Here is a 20,418-nt window from a genome sequence, read left to right on the forward strand (position 1 = left end):
AATAGTATCGAAATCGACATTTAGAACTTTCGCGCAGTTTTCCACAAGGACGTTTTATGTTTGTGTTTACATGCGAGCTCGACTTCGTGAAAGCAATGGGAATCTCCGGAAATTTCTAGCAAAGTCGACCTGGCCTATATATATAGGGGAACTAAAGCTAATTCTAGCAGACCAAACACGATTTCAAATTGCAAAGTGAACAGCAAAGCAGTCAAAGTTTGACTTAGTTCTAAGTATCGGTCACATATAGCCGAGCCTTGAAATAATCTGTGTGCTATCTTGGACATCTTTAGATCTAGAAATGTTTCGTATTGTTCGACAACCAGACTACTTTGATGAAGTTTTACCACTTGTTCGTTTAGCAGACGAACTGGCTGGTGGCTATGATCCTGGTTATAACTGCAATGTTTCTTCGGGGGACAGCAGAGCAGTCGCTCGTCGATATGGAGATTCTGAAGTAAGCCTAGATCTAAAGACACTATAATCTAATACTAAGTAATAGACTTGATTAACTTACTCATAATAATAGATATTTAACTATTTTTAAGACTCGATATTTTGATCCATTTCATCAATGATTTTGAATCGTCATGTCTTAATTATTATTCATCATTTATTCAAATTTATTGAAATAGTTTTTAAATTAATAGATCTGTCATCTAGAATAACAATCAAAAACAATAGTTAATTTGTGGGATATGAAATATTGTTTAGTGCAGCTTATATGCTTTCTAGCATGCTCAGTGTGCAATGGTTCAGTCACTTAAATTAATGTTGGCTAGATCCTAGATCTAGTTAGGGAGGGGGTACCTGTGAGTGTGAGGTTTCGCATTTCTGCCTTTTTAAAAGCATTTTTTTTAAAGTAGGAAAAATCTGAATTTCCACTTGATGTCCAAATGCCAAATAAGCTCATTAGAACGGCAAAACCTTAAAATTTTAATAGGAGTTAATATCCCCATAAAGGGGCCTTATTTATTATTATAAATCTTTAAAGAGTTACACTAGCTTAGTACATGGTATCAAAGCATGTATACCCATGTAAATCAAGGTAAGTTTAATCCCATGTACACACTAAGCATAAGCCCTAGATCTATATTTTTCGAAGTCATAATCAACTTATTGTTGATTATTATAAGCATACAGTGATGATGCAATTCTACTTATTTGACTTCTTTTAACTCTCAGTGGAGAATAGGGCAGCTAAGTACAATGCCATTGGACAATTTCCCTTATTTGGGTCCATGTCCATCCTGCATATAATTACTTCTAAAAATATCTCCTCCATGTTTGCCTATCTCTTATTCCCATATGCGAGTTCCAGTTTAGAGCCTGTTTTGCAATATTTTCTGCTGTTCTTTGCATTGTCTGTGCCCCATCTAGTTCCATTAGCTTTTTTTGATTTCTTGGTCTGTGCTGGTCCAAAGATAAGATTTATGTCTTTGGGTCTTAACTACAAATTGTCTCTTTACATTATTATTGTTATTATTAGTGCTTGATGAAAGTGGAAAGAAAGAAAAGCAAATCAATAGCAGATACAAAAAGCCATAAGGTTTACTAAAAGATTTACTGAAATGTAAAACTATATTGATAGCAATTTTATTATCCTGATATTTTTTTTTTATCTTCAAGAAAGTGGATTGAATGTTTTGAAACATATACCATAATAGGATTTTAAATTATTTTAATTTTTACGAAATTCCAAGACAAAAAAAAACTTTAGGTAAAAGTTTTTAAAAAAATATTTAAAAAAAAATCACTGAACAGTGAACAGATAAAATAAGATGAAAAGGTTTTTTTTTTTAGCATTTCATAATTTTAGAAATATTGATAACACCTCTACGAGAGCTGCAAATAATAGCTTAATGTATTGCACAGCTACTGAGAAAATTGTGTACAGTTAATGGATGAATGTAGCTGAGCAAATGATGTCACCTTTAGATGATTTTAAGTGTGGGAAACTAAAATGTTAACAGGAGAATGGTTCTTGTGGTATTATGATGATATGGAAGTTTGGAGCAAATTGTGTTTATTTTGTAACACTATAAAATTGCTATTACAGAATTTACAAACAGGAACCATTTATTGATTGTGGAGGGGGAAACATCACTTTAAGCATTAATCTACCCTAGCTTTTTCTGCTAGTTTTTTTCTATCCCAACTAATATACAGAGTTAATGTTTTTATCCGGCCTGCAAATTTTGCATCAAGATTATTTTATCTTGCATGTGGTTGTAATGCTTTTTTTTTAAATTACATTTCATCTGCAACTCTCTTTACCTCTATGCTAATTTTAATTTACATAGGTTCATAACACTGACAAGGAATTCCGTGTTCGAATGGACCTCCATCACTACAAACCAGAGGAAGTGAAGATAACCTCAGACAACACTAAGATAACAATCAATGCCAAGCATGAAGAGAAACAAGACAACCATGGCTATGTCTCAAGGGAGATTACTAGAATATACAAATTACCAGAGGTAATTACATTTGCTCAAACTTGTAAGCTTAATTAAGTATGTTCTTGGGTTTACCTGTTAGTTTGTTTTTTTATTTTTTTTTGTATAGCAAATCTGTCATACTTACAGCATGCTCAGTGTGCTATGGTCTAATCTCTTTTTTGTTTACCAGTAAGGTTAGGTGGTTGAAACTTTCTGTGCTCACTAACACAACTCTGGTCATGGTAGACATTTGGTTTTGGCCTCTTCAGCCACACATCCCACTTTGTACTTCTCTTTTTTTTTTTTTTTAAATTACCGGGTACTTTGAACACATCATTTTATTAGGACAGCATATTGTAAAGTACTTTTTTAAAAATATGTCCTCTTTAATAAATGTTTGTACATAAATTCAATAAATGTATTTTTTTTTCTTAGAATGTTGATCCATCATCTATTTCTTCAACAATGAATGCCCATGGTATCCTCAACATCAAAGTCCAGAAAAAAGCTTTAGAAGAACCAAAGGAAACTCCCATTCCTGTTACTTTTAAGTAGCTTGTTGGCATTTGAAGTTGCTTCATCATAACAGTATTTTATTTATTTCAAGTTGTAAACAAGATGTTTACCAGCTTCATCATTTTGTATATAATTTTCTAAAAAAAAAAAAAATTCTTTATTTACATTTGTTTTTTGTTTTATTCCATTACATGTACAAATTCTTGGTTTTGTTTTAAAAAAAATGTTTTGTTACTTAGTTGCAATAAATGTTTCAAATGTTTTTTTACTATGATAAAATGTTGAATGTTGTACTTTTGTTACAATAAAATGTTCAAAGGCCTATAGTTTTTTTGTTTTTGTTTACTCGAGTTTTTGTGTATTGAGTCAATGAAACTTTTAGTCATGTAAATCTGTAACTTAATGAGTATTTAAAAAATGAAAATGTTATGCAGGCTATTTAAAGGAAGGTATCCTAGGGGGGAAAAGACCCCACCCCCTGCTCTGAGCAAAGGTTGAGAAACATGAAATATATTTTGGAAAACAAAAAAAAAAACAAAAAAAGTGCAAGGTTGTAATTTTTTTCATTATGTGTGTATGACACCTCCACAGAACTCCAATTCTATCAAAGTTCTGACATGGGAATGTAAAGTCAAATTAAGTATTTCACAATTTCAAATTACTTAAGCAATTTTTACAACATAAAATTTGAGATTTTGAAAAGATTGGGAAAAGGCGAGTAGAAAAAAAAAGTATTGGGGTTTGAATCTTGTCTCATTTCTTCCACTTAAAGCTATATGTTACTTATGAAATCTAGATTTTCCATCTTTATTTGAATAGTTGTCAAAATCATTACTAATGATTATTTTGAGTAGGAGCGACAATATAGAATTATAATAGAATCTATTAATATGTAGTGTGTATATAAACTTACAAGCTATTTATAAATGATTTTATACTAAAATACGCCACCCCCTGCTTTTTCCCCAGTAGGGTTTGTCTTTGGGATAATATCTCGATCTAAACCCCTCCCATGGACCCACCACGGCGGGTACTGAACTACCTTTCATTTCATATTTATATTACCAATGATTGAATTTTAGAAAATCAACTAATTTTGTATATAAATTGTGTGATTTCTCGCTCAAGGTTGCCCCTACCAACATCAACCCCCCCACCACCACCATCATGATCTGTCAGTGACCAGAACATAAAGCAAAGAGATGCGTGATTATTGGCATCCTTCGGGCAGGGTCACCAGTTCCTGATTTTCCTCATATTTGACTACCAGTCTTTCTGTGTTTCTGCATATTAAAGTTGCAGGAAAGCAGAAACTAGGTTTCAGTTTTCCTGCTAAGTGGGTAGCCTGCCAAGGCTAATGCTCCTCCTGCCTGGAGATTAATTAGGCCTACTGCTTCGCAGGCGCCTGGCGCTCGCTATTATGCCCCCTCTCCTGTCAGTGATAGCAGTTGCGTCGGACTGAGCCACATGTGAAGATCAGGGGTTGACTTATACTTTTTTTTTAAAACTATTTGAGAAGCATGCTATCGCTATATTAATTTGTTGGTAATGCTTCATATATAGGCCTACAGTAGGCCTATATATATATATGCTATCCAAAGTATCCATTAGGCCTACCACCTCCAGCAATTACAGCCTTACAGAACCGCAATCTATTTACACAAAGCTTATATATATTACTCCATTGTTTTTGCAAAGCGCGTCTTCTACGTCTTCATCTAACGTGCATCCATCCAATCTCTTTGGAAACTTCGGTGCATTTGTATGGAAGCAGGGGATATTTTCCGATATTTATCATATCATCATCATGAGGATTTCTCAGTAACACTCAGTTCTGTGATTCCGTTCGTTAATTAGGCGCTCATTAAAAGTCGTATTTAAAAATTAAATTCTAGACTACAAAGGAATATTCGATTGACGAATTTAGCTAAATCAAATAGATCTAAAAAGGTAGATACATCTTTAGATTCTATATATCTTACACTTAATTACACTATATTTTAGCGTCTAATATGTAGATAGCTCACTAGTCAGATTTAGCTAGTATCTAGAGTTGAGTTATGCCCGTGGTTCGAGTACAGTGTTCTGCATTTCTTATAAGGGGAAAAAACTGTTGATAATAAGTAACTCTCGAATGCCACGTCGAGGCCATCTTGTTTTGTTGCTAAATACTTAGAAACAACTGTAGGATTCGTTAGTTACTTTTCTTTTTATAGATTTTAAGAATGGGAGGAGCCGCTAGCACTGAAATACCTGGTGGAGGTACTGAGGGCTATCATGTTTTGCGGGTTAGTAAACATTAGATGTTTATTTAAGTGTTTTTCTGACAAGTGACAGAGTAAGAGTTCGAGTTGTCTTTGCAACACTCACTAAGAAAAACTAACTTCAACTTGCGACTAAGTCTAAGTTACACTTCAAGTTCAACTGTTCAACTTACTTCAAGAGTCAGGTCAAAAGTAAAGACACACAGGTCACTCCATAGACAGAGTCTCACACTCACTAAGTCAATCTGATAGAGATAGATCTAACTAATCACTTTAGACTTTAGAATCTAATTTCATTCAATTATATTATTTAATTCAAATTCAATCAGTCAGATTTAATCAAATTATCATGATCTTCTTTCCTGTAGACTAGATCTAAATTCTAAATATATGTATTATGTAGATCTAGTGCCTGAGCATCAGATCTAGATCTCTAGGAATATAGCTATAGATGATGTACATGGTAAGCTTTATGGTTGGAACAATGACACCCACATAGCAGTTGTCACTTCTCCACACAGCTGATATGTGTCAAAAGAAATGACAGTGGCTGATTCAATTTGTTGGGATCAGAGGTAAGGTAGGTTCTGCAGAGTGTAGCATTGTCACTGTGCTGCAAGCTGCCTAAGGGTCATCAGCCAGAAGCTTACCAGTTGCTTGCCATTGCCCCTTCTCCTGTCAATCATATAGTTCCACCATACCAATAGATCTGAGCCACATGTGAAAGCCAGTGCTGTGAGCTGGACTGAGACCATAATAATACTACTGACTACTAGAACTAGATCAAGACTAGGACCTGACTAGATTAAGAAATTTTTTTTAAGATCTAGCTAAAGATGATGGGCTTATCACTATTGTTGTCCAATTTATTATTTTTCAATTAAATTTGTGTTCTTAATTTAGTCTAAATTTATTGCTAGATATTTAAATTAAATATATATATATATATATATAATATACTTTCTATAGCATATCATAGTAAACCTAAGGCTTGAGAATGACTTCAAAGGAAATGTACTGACTTCATGTTGCAATCTGAAACATCTACAGACTAATAATATTAAGCATTTTTTTAAATTGATAATTGTTTAACGTATTAAAACCTTGACAGAAACATCTAGATGGTATTACATTTTATACTTGACAAATAAAAAGCTAAAAAAATTAGCAGAGTTTTAAAGTAGAAACAGGCTCACAGAGTTAAATGATGAGTCATATCAGTGAAGTGTTAGGTTTCCTGTAAGTTAAATCATTTTTCATGAATTTCATGTAAAGCCTGTACATGATTAAAATTTAAAAAGTTTTTCTGTCTAAAGTCACTATTCTTGGCTTCAAAGGCTTTTGTTTGCTATGAACAACTTATCTTCCAAAGCAACATGAGCTGTGGAAAGTGCATAATTTAAATCTATCTGATACTGACTGAAAAAGAAATGATCTTAAAAAATTTTAATATTTTCTGTTTAAAATTACTGATTGAGTGCTAAGTTTATTTTTGAAACATGTGAGTATTGAATTCATTACGTGCTGCATATATTGTTCTAATCCCTTGCATTGTCGTGAGGTTTGGACTAAGACATTTATTATCTTCAATTCTGAATGAATATCTGAAACATATATTAAAACTAAAATAAAGTAGGGTACCAGGGTACAAATTAACAGTCTCAAATATAAGTGTTTATGTTTAAAGTCTGTGTAGGATGTATAAATTGGTTCACTAGATCTAATAGGAAATTTTTAATGTACACTTATAAATGTTTAGTATGGATTCTGCTTTAAAAAAATGTCAGAGAAGAGAGTATAGTATATATGCTAGTGTCACAGTGTACAAAGGAGGAGAGCTAGCATAGTTTGCACCTTGAAGGTGCTATTGTTTTATCTTAGATATATATATAGTGAACATTACAGTAAATGTTTTGGAGATATGCTATCATCTCACATGGATCATGGATAGATGCAGACTATATTTTTTTGTATAGATAAACCATGTGCATTAAATTAGATGATGCAATGTCAAATTTTCTATTTTTCCAAGTACCTTTATTGTATTAAAAAAAACTTTTATGGTATCTTGAACCCAAGCTTAATGCATTAATTGAGCTCATAATTTTTCATAAATATTCTAATACAGTAAGCTAATTAGGCATGGATAGGTTAAACTTCACTAGCTTTTGTATCTAAAAACTAACAGTTTTGACATTTTTATAGTCTTTAACATCATTTTTATTTGAAACTTACAGGTACAAGAAGGATCTCCTGGACATAGGGCCGGCCTGGAGGCATTTTTTGATTTTATAGTTGCTATAGGAACTACACGTTTGGTAAATACTTTTTTTGTGGTTATTTTGGTATACAATTGTGACCTGTATTTTTGTGTGTAAAAAGCAAACTTTTTATTCATTTTAAAATGTTTCCTGTATTTTCTATTTATCTATTGATGTTATGGAGCCCATACAAACATACAAACAAATGCAGTTACTGGTAATGCTTCTCCACAGAATCAAGATAATGATACTCTTAAAGAGCTCCTCAGAAACAACGTGGAGCGCCCACTGAAGGTGACGGTCTACAGCAGTAAGACACAGGATGTCCGAGAAGTCACCCTGGTGCCATCCCACAACTGGGGTGGGCAGGGCTTGTTGGGTGTAAGCATTAGGTTCTGCTCTTTTGAAGGCGCTAATGAAAATGTGTGGCACATACTGGTAAGATAAACACTTCCAATTAACTGGCTGTCATTTTTTTTGCAATATTTATTCAAACCTTTTTTGAAACACACATTTTGGACACACATTGAACTTTCTTTACCATTTCTATGTGGATTATATAGTACCACTTATCACATTTTTCTAGCTAATTTTGTATTTTAATTTGATATTTGGCCACTGCAGTTTTCAGGGTAGACCTAGAAGTTAAATTATAGTGGATTTACATGCCCTAGGCTTTTTCTATATATATATCTTTTTTTCACATAGTAATCCATTATATTGATTTGCTTTTTTTTTTTTTTTTTTTTTTACAATGGCCTTTTTTATTGCATACAACATAGTGTGCTGCTTTTATCTCTTATCTCCCTTTGTACCACAACCTGCCCACTCAATGATTTAAAAGTCTATTTTTATTGCATTAGATAGAGTGTAGTGTGCAATCATTCAGAGAGATCTCAAGTTAATATATTTTTATTGTCATTTGACTGTGGTTGGTATGTTGTATTAGACATTGGGAATATTCTTATTTTAACACGAAGAAACTGCTGTTTGAATATGAGATGTATGTTGATAGGTTATTATCTTTGACATTTCATAGTTCCCCTTTCAGACCTTGCTATCTACAGGGTAGATGATGTAAAGGCCATCTGTTTTTGTGACCCACGGTTAACGAGGGTTTTATGTGGCCAGTACAACTACCAACCGCCTTTACTTTCCCCCAACTTATGTCAGGTACCCATTACAGCTGGGTGGACTCAGAGGCGCCCTAAAGATCCCGAAAGTTAAAATACCAGTCTTCACCAGGATTCGAACTCGGAACCCCTGGTTTGGAAACCAAATGTTTTACCACTCAGACGCAGCGCCTCATTTCATAGCATGCTTTAATTTAATATTATCATCAGTGTATTTTCAGCTAATTTATCCTTTGCTTCTCTGCAGGAAGTACAACCTAATTCTCCAGCTGACTTGGCAGGACTACGCTCAGACACTGACTTTGTCATTGGGGCTGACTCTGTTTTGCATGAGGTCAATAGCATATATTAAACAAATTTTATTTTATATTAAGCTTTATTGAATAAAAAATTTTTTAAATCAAAATTTTATTTAAGAATATTTTTTAAACTTACAGATTAATAAAAAAAATTGTGTATAAATTTCATTCTTATTCATTTCTTTCTTTCTTTGGTAAAAATTATTGTCTAGGTAACTTTTAAAAAATTTCCACCAACAATATCCCATCGTCACTTAATCATTGTTTCATTTTATTCTCTCCAATATTCTCTCCAATATGCTTTCAGTCTGAAGATCTATTCACATTGATCGAGAACCATGAGGGGAAAGCCTTGAAGCTCTATGTGTATAACACAGAGACAGATGCATGCAGGGAGGTCACCATCACACCAAATGGAGCTTGGGGAGGCAAAGGAAGGTGGGTTTGACATTTGTGTTATTGCTGTTTGTTAATTCGCAGAATACTTATCAAGCCTATATTGATAGTTCCTGAATAGAAAAACACAACCCCAAAGGTTGCTTCATATTACATGGGCTTTACTTCGGCTAGTAATGCTTCAAGTGTTGCATTGCTAAGATTGCAATGTGATTAAAACACTTTCTTGAAGCTGAAATGTTCAAGCCTGGGGTTTGTCATTTCAACACCTTATTAACACCTAGCAATGTTTACAGAATGTCTTGAGTTTCTTATAGTGTCCAGTCAGTCTTATGCTGTAAACCTCATAATGGAAGAGATGGTTGATCCCCAGGAAGCAGTGCAGCATATTCCCCCCTTGTTTGTGCCATTTGTTTAGAGAAAGTATATTCAAACTTTGAATTACTGTTCAAACACTCACTGTTATTTAATTTTTTACTTTAATAACTTAAAAACAAACTAGGTGAAGGATATGATCTTATAAGGGCTAGTAAAGCTTTATAAAGCACTTAAATGGTTTAAAACCAAGCCTGTTAAATCTTTCTGTCAATCATGAAAGAAGCCCAATATCAACATGAGCTGGGTATCTGGTATTATTATACTAGGAGTTAGGTTCCTGAGTCTTTTGACAGATTAATTTTTCAACCAAGGCCTAATACAGCGTTGATGCTAGCTCAAGCATAACTGTCTTTAGAACATAAGCAAAGGACATACATCCTTGTATCCATTCATTAAACTACTCCAAAATGATTTCATACAGGACCTATAAAATTAATAAAAAATCTAATAAAAACTAACCCTAGATGTGGTTGAGTGGTAAGTGCTTGGCTTCCGAACAGTCTTGGGTTCAAATCCCTGTTAAGGCTGGGGTTTTGAATTTCGGGATTTTTAGGGTGTCTCTAAGTCTCCCCAACTCTAATGGGTACCTGGCATTAGTTGAGGAAAGTAAAGCATTGTGCTGGTCACATGACATTCTTGTTAACAGAAACAGATGAACATCATCTGCCCTATAGATAGATTGAAAGGTCAGAATGAGTTACTTTATTTATTTTTTTTTTACCCTAAACAAGAAAATTGCTGGACACCCTAGACCACAACATGACCAGAGATGCAAGATCAAGTTTAAATTAGTTTACAAAGAGTTACAATTACATTAAAAATTGTGATGTGCAAAAAGACATATTGGCAATTCTCAGTCATCCCAATTAAAACACCTACCTGACAGTAGATGAGCATGTATTGCAAATGCTGTGGTGTAAAGCCTAAGCATACATTTATATAATACACAATTTATTTGACACTAAATTCCCTCTTTATGTTTTGTATTTCAGTTTGGGTTGTAACATTGGTTATGGCTACCTACACAGAATCCCAAAATGCCAGTTTCCTTCCAACAAAACTAAGACTGTTACAAATGTGGTCACTCCAACAGCTCCATCCCTCTCACCATCGAAGGATGGCTTCTCTGAGGCTAGTGTTGTGGCTGTTTAAAATTAGATTTGTAATGCATATTAAATAGATATTTTTTTATCGCTGTGCTCGGTGTAGATCGCTGTGATTGATAATGTTAAAAAATTATGTTGAAAACAAATAAATCTTAAATTTCCACTTAAAAAAACAAAAGCATTTGTTTAAAGCTTTTCAATTTGGTTTAGGGTTTAATAATTGTTTTGTTTGGAAGCATTGGTCAGTTTTCGTAACATAATTTTTTTTTTTTGGGTGACGGCCAAATAATTTTACATAGAAAAGAAACACTTTCACTTTAGTCTTCAACTTGTTTCAAAGTTGGACTCAACATGGTATTTTTTTTCAAGCATTCTATACCAAGTTAAAATCTAGGTATTAAAGTCAACTGTATTGTTTACTTCTGTCATTTTTTTTTTTACTTTTCTTCTTTTGGATAATTTTTCTATGTATTTAAGTGTTTCATTCTCATGCGAACTAATGGCATTTTGTAGTTGTCATAATAAGGGAGGGGGGGAAAACTCATGATTGGAATGGTTTTGATATTTTAAACAAGGTCTATTTTATTCTAGGTACCACTAACTGGTTCTCCCAATCAAACAAATATCAACAGTGGATTTGCCCAGTTATCCCTCAATGCAGGTACACTATGTGTGTTTTTAACCTTCTTTGGTCATACTGATCGTTCCCACATTTTTTTTTTGTCAAGCTAGACTTGTTTTATAGAAAAAGAGAGAAGAAAACTATGACAAACTCAGAAGATGAAGTAGATCGTATCTTATACAATGTGACCATTTAAGAATAGAAGGTGTTCCTAAGTTTAAACTATTAGTAAAACAATTCCTTTTGTCCTATTCCTGTTTGTCTGTAGTATATATATTGTAAGCATTATTTCTCCCACTTCCTAGTCTCGGAAACTTTGCGCAATTATTCATTCAAGACAAACAAGAATCAGTTTAAAAAATTTACCAATTATTTAATTAATTAGTGGTAATTAACTAATTTTGTTTTATATTTAAAAATAAATCTTGCAGTATTGAGAGATAGTGCCTTAGTTATATAAAAATATTTATCTTTTTGATTAGTTTTTTTTTCACTAATCCTGTCTATTAATGTAGCTTATAAGCCATTAGTTTAAAGAAAAAAGTTATATGTACATGTTTAACATCTTTATCGAATGTCTATGTCAGTTAAGAAAAGTGATACTGGTTTAAGTTCACATAAGGACTGTGCTTAATTTGTTTCTTCAAACATATCAATGCAATTTTAAAGCAACTATAAAATTTGAGGCTATTATAAGTTGTTATTAAAACAATTCAACTATTTTGTTTAAACTTGATCAAAACGTAATAAAATCTAGTGTATTGTATTCTCTACAGGAGCTCCTACTATTCCCATCATTCCTCCACATTACAATCTACCATCGACACTACCGAATATGCCACCAGGTAAGGGAAAAGACTTGTCTTACAACAGTTAAATTATGAAGCCATAGTTTAGCTACCTTAGATATTTCTTTTAAATATCTGTATTTTTTATTGCTACTAGCTACCATAAATAAATATTCAAATTTCATACGCTTAACTCTTTCTCTTTGCAATCATTTTCTCTCTTTGTAATTATTTTCCAAATTCCTACAGAATTATTTATTGGTTCATTCATCATGGACTATGATATTATGTGGACAGGTCATCTAGATCTAGAGATTATGATCTAGATTAAAAAAAAATTTTTTTTTACAATACTTATAAATACTACACATAACGTTATCAATAACACTTTTAAAAACACTTAGAATGGAAAATTTGAGCTTATAAAATGTTACCACCATCTGAAAAGGATTTTTAAAAATTTAAAACATATCGTACTTGTTAATTACTTTTAATTTACTTTAAAAAAATAAAGGTAGTAAACGGAAACTATTCAAGATTAAGTTGTAAGGAATTAAAAACATTTTATGGGGGAAAATAATTAAAGCAGCGTGTACAAAAGATAGATATGCAGATTTGGATGTTCTGAGTTGATTACCTTTGGGACTAAAAAAAAATAAATTTGTAGCATGAAGATCCAGCTACTAAACTGCACCTTTGCCATATACCTTTTGCAATATAATTCTTGTTGCCAGTGAAACACAATGAAACATAGAAGAAATAAAAAATTATTAGCAATTTAATAAGTTCCACCAAAAGTACCTAATAAAAATTTGAGAAGTCATTTACTCTGGCTATTTTAGGATTCATTTAGTGTGGCCATTTTAAAGGGTCATTTTCTCTACATTTTAAGAGTCATTTAACCTGGGAATTTAGAAGATCATCTTTTAATGATGTGACCTTTAACCTTGGAATTTAGATAATCCTTTAATGATGTGACCTTTACCCTGGGAATTTAGAAGATCATTATTTAATGATGTGACCTTAACCCTGGGAATTCAAATCATACTGTAATGATGTGACCTCTGTTTTAACAAAATTGGGTTATAACGAAATGCCATGTCTTCAAAATGCAACTTAACAAAGGTCTCAAAATAATGCCTCTCAAAAACAGGCGTCTTCTGACACCACGAGGGCAAGGTGTGAAGAAACAGACATGCTAAGGATTTGTTTTATTTTTAAAGATAGTTAGGGAATTTATTAGATGAGGGAACTTTTGAGAAGGATAAATAGACTAAAACATATGCTATTGTAAGCTGGAAAAGATCTTTGTAAATCCAATGTAGCTCAAGTAAAAAAACATGATCTAAAATCAATTTCTAGACAATTATAGCACACACACACATACAATCAGTTGGATAAGACAAAGAAAACATGACATTACATTCTAGTTACATTTTTGAAAGGAAAACTTACAATGAGTTGGACAAGACAAAGAAAACATGACATAACATTTTAGTTACATTTTTCAAATGAAAAATAATTGCTTAAACTTTTTAATTTCAAGGCACATTGCAATGTACATGCCATGCCCTGCATTACCATTTGAAATAAATGTTGCATAAGAATGAGTGTAATTGATTTTCTCTTTCAGGTCTAGCACACCCAGTCGGTATACCTAATTTGTCCAATCTGCCAGGGTTGACTAATCCTATCTCTTTGACGGGAGTGTCGCCAACTGCGTTACCTTCATTTACAACTGGTTCCGTTGGCCCTCTTCCTGGGCAACCATCTGGTAAGTTTTTTTGGAAATTGAAAGAGTTCAATTAAAGTTGTCACCTTCTGAAACAATCTCTTAATATGCTAAGAACCAATAAACTATGTAACTATGAGTTAGCTAATAAAAAATCTCTTAATATGCTAAGAACCAATAAAGTACATAACATTGAGTTAGCTAGTGATAGTCTTGTGTGGGTGAAACCATTTTTAGCTTGAACTAAACAAAAATCTGGATCTACATTTCTGTTTTTGTCATGTACAAAAATGTATCCTAATGGAATTCAGTTTTTAAGATTCTTAGCTTTTCTGTTAGTAAAGAGTTGATTCTTTTCAGCCCCTGTATAAACACACTGGAAAAGAAATTTAGAAAGTCGAATAATGACTGTTACAAAAACAATGACAAGGCTTTGATTCCAAAGATTAAGGATAGTAAAAAAAAAAAAAGAGTAAAGTTTGTATTTCAGACCTTGCGAGTTACAGGGCAGATGATGTTACGGTCATCTGTTTCTTTGGCCAACGGTTAAAGAGCAGGGTGTCATGTAGCCAGCACAACGACCAACCACCTTTACTTTCCCCAACTTAAGTCAGGCACATATTAGAGTGAGTGGACTGAGGAGCGCCTTTAAAAATCCCAAAATTCAAAATCTCAGTCTTCGTCGAGATTTGAAACCCAGGACCCTGGGTTTGGACGCCAAGGCTTCACCACTCAGCCACAGCACTTCAAAGATAAAGGATTATTAAGTATTTCACGGGACCATGCAAACCCAGTTGCTATCTGCATATTTTGCCACATCTGATGCCATTAGCCTGCCATGGATCTATTTAAGTTTTTTTGTTGTTGTTGATATCTGTGGCTGTCTTTGGCCTTTTCTTTGGGTCTCATGTATGTGTCCCATGATATAAAGGAACTTTAAAAGCAGCTGTATCTGCAGATCAATCAAATGACATAAATATACAGATTGAATCTTTTTTTAAAAATAAGAAGCTCTTATGTTTTGTTGTTAATGATTTGAAACCTTAGTTTCTGCTTCTAGTCCAAAAAAATAATTTCAATAAGTAAATTTCAATCTTTGCATTGTATTTCATGCAATTTCTAATTGCTAATTAAATATATATATATATTTTTTTTTTAAAGGTTTACCCCAGTTTCCAGGTTCCATGCCTGCACCAGTACCCCTACCCAACTTTACCATGGCTACCAGCTTGCCGGGCATCATTCCAGCTCAAGTCGGGGTCAACTCATCCACAGCAGCTGCGTTCTCACCTATCAAAAACATTTCCTCAGTTGTAGGGGACAGCAGCCATGGTGACCACCATGGTCATACCCACGATGGGCACGGCCACTCTAATGATGATCACGGCCACTCTCATGACCACGGGCACGGCCACTCGCACGACCATGGGCACGGCCACTCTCACGACCATGGGCACGGCCACTCTCATGACCATGAGGGACACGGGCACTCTCATTCTGTTGACCAGCATCACTCTGTTGTACCTAATGGTGTATCTGAGTCACAAGCCTCCTCTTAGTTATGAATACAAAAGTTACTAATAGTGTTATTTTTTTTTTCTTAACAATTGATATACCAAACGTTAATATGTAAGGCTAAGACATTATCTCCCTTGAGTTTGTCTTTGTTCCTTGCTATTATTCTTCATTATTTGAAAAGGTTTGAAAGTTGTTGTGTCTTGACTTCTAAGATCATAATGCATTATCTATTTCATTGGCATTGGACTAAAAGGGCATACACGAAAAAGAAAATACTACAAGACTTAGAAATTGAGATGTATTGTTGAATAGATAAACATCTTTCAGAACAAAATTGTATGTTATCCAATATAATGAAGTTATTTTAATAACAATGTTACTCTAGAAAATATTGTTAGCTTGGTATACTTGTGCATTGTGCTGAGAATGTCTGAAGCATTCTAGTGGGAGGGTAAGACTCGGACAGCAGACGTGAGTCAAGCATATCAATGTTTTTGAAAGCAGCTGGCCTCTTGAATGACAGTGACTTTGTCCTTAGAGGGGAATTAAGTAGAAACTGGGGGGCATCCATTAAAAAAAAAATTGTTGATTGAAAAGTTTCTGTGAAGTCAAAGCCTAGTTTTACCAAATTCCCAGGCATTACAAGTTTGATAAGTTCGATAAAAATGGTTTGGGGTTTGCGGCTCAACATTGCACTCTACTGGTCATGAATTTTGATAAAGCTCTTAGCTCTAGATTTGCATGTTACCAAGAACTGCTCCCCCCCCCCCTTCAATGTTATTTTAATAGGAAATCAGGCTACTTTTAATCTAATTGATTTGTATTAATCTCAGTCACTGGTTGATTAAAGGTTCTTTCAGTTGTAGTAATTTTCTTCAGAGATAATGTTTTTATGTTTAAGTCCAGTATTTGTTTATATATTTGTATTTCATAAAAGGAATGCTATGATATTGACACTATAGTTGTATGTACTGTATCATTACAATAGAACTTTATTTATATTAGCTAATTAAATGACTTGTTTATTCTATAATGAGTTAGATCAATTCTGTATTGGGTGAGACATTTTAAACAAAATTTCTTTGATTTTGTTAACTTATTTAAATGCCTAATCTTATATTCGCTGCAGTTAAACTAATCATGCTTGATAGTAATAGTCATGTCTTGGGGTGATGTTGGTGGAAGTCTTACAGCTGAAACAGATACTTCTAAACTTGTCAGTCCTACAGAGCTTAGTGGAGAAATAGCTATAAGCTACTCTGATAGTGCCAAATGAACAAACTTAGACTTAGCTTAGTGCTTGTTTACCATTTCAACTTATTGAGCTTGTAGCTAGAAGGCTTTTTCTTTCATTATGATGATGATGGCTTGACAGAGTGACACATTGAGTAGAATGCTATATTCACAGGGTTGATTGACATTTCATATATAGAGGCACATGTCTGAGTCCTTTCTGAAGTGGGATCAGACAGAGGTGTTTGTTGTTAGGGAATTACAGTGATGTGTTAGGCTTAGGGTTGAAGAACAACTGACTCTTAGGGTAAGAGGTGACTTGATAATTCCTGTACAAAAATATTTGATAATAATTCTTTGTGGGTATCAGCAGAAAAGTGTAGACACTCATACATTGACTATCAACCATTGCTTTTAATTGAAGAATCAAGTAGGACTAGAATGCGCTGGCTCTTTCGGTTTTTCTACTGTGATTTTTGTTGCATTTTTTTTTTTTTGTTGTACTGGAAGATAAGCCTGTACTGCTTCCTGTTTGATTATTCCCCTTTAGTAATATATATAAAAGTAAGTATGCTACCAAGGGGCTGCTGGGAATGAACCTTCTAGCATGATATGCAGGGAGACTGTTCCCATGGATTGGCTTAAATTATAATTTATTCCTTTCAGCATTGATTCATTTCAATTTGTATTCTATGATGATCTGTTGTGTTCTTTCAAGTTCTCATTATTTTTGCCTAGACGTTGGATTTGAGGATTGAAATGAGTGTGTTTTATAAGGAACTAGTGCACATTGTATTCAGGGTCTAAACTCTCTATTAATTGTCCACCCCAGGAGTTAGAAATGCACTTGTCAAAGACTACTTACTCATATTTTTTTAAGGTGAAGATTGACTATACTATAAGCCTTCATCAAGTTCCTAGGAAATGAAATAGTGCTCATAGCTTACGTTCTATTGTAGAACCTGTTTCAGAGTGCTGTATTAAAGTGGGAAACAAGCCTGGTCACTGTTAACTACAAGAACAAAACGTGACTAGTGTTGTTGTTTTTTTAATTGAAGAGATACTTTCACTTAGAACGAAAATTTAAGAGATGCATTGGTCTGTTTCAAGGATAATTCTTTCTATACAAACATGGTACTTGGGTGACAACTAGTGTGAAGGGGAAACATTTTTCTACATTTTTTAAAAAATAGTTTTTATGTATATTTTGCTTTTCCAATTTTTTTTAAACATTAAAAATGATGACTAAAAAATCTTTATTGAATACTGATTAACTTATTTTCTAAATGTACATCATGACCATATAAAAAGTAGTTTCAGGACAATATTGTCTTGAATGTCTCATGTAATATTATCTAATTAGGATCTTATGCATATGTTGTGTTTTGCATTGATTACATTTCTTTGTTCTTGTTGAGATGTTAGATCCAACGAGCATGTACCATACATGGAAATGAAAGTATAATAATCTCTCTATTTAGTAACATTTTTGTGGTAATGGAACAGGTGAAAGCTTCCTATTTTTTGAGCTGGTATTAATAAAGCTAGAGCTAGAACTGCTGTGTAAGGCCTTAAATGTGACTGTTTCATCAGGCTCATTCTTTAATTCTACGTTTGTTTTAATTTTATTTAAAAACAACAACAACTGAACCATGTGAATGTGACTTGTGTGTGGTGCAGACATGAAGTGAGGCATGTCACTCTTAAATGTGGCACATCTTTTTGGACATGTGTGGCTCAGATGTGGATGTAACAAGGGCAAGATGAGAGAGTGTGTGACAAGGTATTTGAACTGTAGATAAATGGGAGAAATAAACTATTCATTGAAACACTTGATTCACTCTCTGGTTTATGATTGCAGTATTTTTTTGTAATATGTAAGTCTAAATGGAGCAGAGTGGTTAGGGAGTTAAGTTCCAGATTCACATATTGTTCTATAACTTGATCTTTTCTCAATGGAAAGATAACATCTTCAGTATTTAGGTAATTATAAGGGGGTACATGAAGGTAACCACTGGCGTAACTAGGGATTTGGAGGCCAGAGGGGCTTGACCTTTTTAGGGGCCCCTGCATTTTGACATTCGACATCCCGACATAAGGTAATGTACTTAAATTGATTATATAAATAAAATTTACAAAAAATAATCATTTAGACTGTTTTAATGAATAATAGCCTTGTTTATTGGCGAGATAAAGGACAAGTGTAAATCTACATTCATTTTCCCTCACATTGTGCTTACTGTGCAGCAATGGTATCTATAACATCATCTAGATCAATGCTTTCTTGTGAATAGCAAGATTACATGACAGTGGGGTAATATTAAATGTGACCAAAAAAATGAGGACATTCATTTGGTAGCCCCCATCAAGTTAGGCCTGGGGGACTTATAAATTTGGACATCTCTTCCCCTCCGTTGAAGGTAACCAGCCTTGTCTGTGGTTACAGATTAACTTGTGTACTTAAGCTCGCTTAATTTAAACATTCTTAGGAAATTTTTATAAATTGAGTCGGGTGTATCCAGAGTTCAAAATAGGGATGTATATGTAAGCTTAGTATTGCTAAGCTTTGACTCTTGTACTTAACCTTCAATATAGAGTCCTTGAGATTGTTTATATTGTCTATTATCTTATCTTTTAAATTCCTGCCTGTTATTAAAAGGAGATGATAGTTTCAACCTATGCCTATCCATGTGACAATCTATTTGTGCATGTTAATTAGAGACTTAAATCCTACCAAGTCATTGGTTTTCCTGCCAGATTTATGCTCTTAAGCTCTAAGAAGTAGCTGTTATATGCATTTGTCCTACCATATGGAATAAGAAATGTGCCTTTAACTTTGTGTCTTTCTGGGTATTTTATTAGGTTGTGTTTTGGTATTGCTACTCAGCTTTACACACTGGTTGACAGACTAGCTGCATGTCACAAGTTTGACTTAAATATTAGTCAAAGCAAGCCCAAAATAAAAGCTCAAAATGATAGTTCAAGCACTGAGAATGGAACTGAAAATTGTTTCTGCTATCTTGGCTCCATCATCTCCAATGATGTGCTACTGGATAAAGACATCAACAAGAGGCAATGGGCACCATGTCAAGGTTGCAGAATTAGGTGTGGGACAATACCTTGCTGACTACCAGACCAAAGTCCAAGTGATGCGCACTCTTCTATGCAGGATCAACCTACTCATGGCAGGGGAAAAGAAAGCTAAATATTTTCCACCTTCGATGCTTAAGAATGATTTGACAAATAAATGAAATAATTTAAAATAACCAATGAAGTGATGAGGAAGAGCAGGGTTTTGGGACATCTGCACTGTAATCAACAGCAGACGCTTTAGCTGGCATGGTCATGTTCACAGAATGCCACAAGGTCAACTCCCACAAGACATTCTGTATGGTGAGGCAGGAGAGTCACAGGTCGCCCACTTTTAAGGTACACAAATGTATGCAAGCGCAGCATTAAGCTCTTAAAAATTGACAGTTGGGAAAATAAGGCACTAGATAGATCAAGATGGAGAGCAAGCATTTATTAAAGGAATGGTTCTGGATTGCAGATGGCACTCACACCAGAAGTAGAACAAAGAGTTAAGATGCTACAGTGGTCTGGTGATTGCAGATGTCTAACCTGTGACCGCAGTTGCTTATCAAGGATTAACCGAAAAGTGGCAAAGGGAAAAGATTCTCTTGAGATTTAAAATGCTACAGAGTTTTTGTATTAGAAAGTTATATGGTTGA

At 33.8% G+C, this 20,418-nt stretch overlaps 2 protein-coding genes across 2 annotated transcripts; both read left to right on the forward strand.

The window, feature by feature from the left end:
* Nucleotides 1–94: 94 nt before the first annotated feature.
* LOC106070686 (heat shock protein Hsp-12.2-like) lies at nt 95–3,092 on the forward strand. The gene is made up of 3 exons (XM_013230643.2): nt 95–457; nt 2,304–2,480; nt 2,877–3,092. Exons 1-3 carry the CDS (start codon nt 302–304, stop codon nt 2,994–2,996), a joined length of 453 nt encoding a protein of 150 aa, XP_013086097.2. The 5' UTR covers nt 95–301; the 3' UTR covers nt 2,997–3,092.
* Nucleotides 3,093–5,068: 1,976 nt separating this feature from the next.
* LOC106070687 (Golgi reassembly-stacking protein 2-like) lies at nt 5,069–18,523 on the forward strand. The gene is made up of 10 exons (XM_056013893.1): nt 5,069–5,245; nt 7,459–7,539; nt 7,717–7,920; nt 8,863–8,949; nt 9,222–9,352; nt 10,681–10,819; nt 11,386–11,455; nt 12,193–12,261; nt 13,838–13,978; nt 15,098–18,523. The coding sequence occupies exons 1-10, from the start codon at nt 5,183–5,185 to the stop codon at nt 15,493–15,495; spliced, it is 1,383 nt and encodes a 460-aa protein (XP_055869868.1). The 5' UTR covers nt 5,069–5,182; the 3' UTR covers nt 15,496–18,523.
* Nucleotides 18,524–20,418: the final 1,895 nt, after the last annotated feature.

Source organism: Biomphalaria glabrata, chromosome 16 (assembly GCF_947242115.1).
Source record: "Biomphalaria glabrata chromosome 16, xgBioGlab47.1, whole genome shotgun sequence".
NCBI classification, from domain to species: Eukaryota; Metazoa; Mollusca; class Gastropoda; family Planorbidae; genus Biomphalaria; species Biomphalaria glabrata.

Excerpts from the sequence above, each read along its gene's own strand:
- LOC106070686 (XM_013230643.2), top strand. The coding sequence starts at position 302 with ATGTTTCGTATTGTTCGACAACCAGACTACTTTGATGAAGTTTTACCA. Across the intron at positions 458-2,303 it reads GTCGATATGGAGATTCTGAA|GTTCATAACACTGACAAGGA; the intron begins GTAAGCCTAGAT and ends TAATTTACATAG. Across the intron at positions 2,481-2,876 it reads GAATATACAAATTACCAGAG|AATGTTGATCCATCATCTAT; the intron begins GTAATTACATTT and ends TTTTTTTCTTAG.
- LOC106070687 (XM_056013893.1), top strand. The coding sequence starts at position 5,183 with ATGGGAGGAGCCGCTAGCACTGAAATACCTGGTGGAGGTACTGAGGGC. Across the intron at positions 7,540-7,716 it reads CTATAGGAACTACACGTTTG|AATCAAGATAATGATACTCT; the intron begins GTAAATACTTTT and ends GCTTCTCCACAG. Across the intron at positions 7,921-8,862 it reads AAAATGTGTGGCACATACTG|GAAGTACAACCTAATTCTCC; the intron begins GTAAGATAAACA and ends GCTTCTCTGCAG.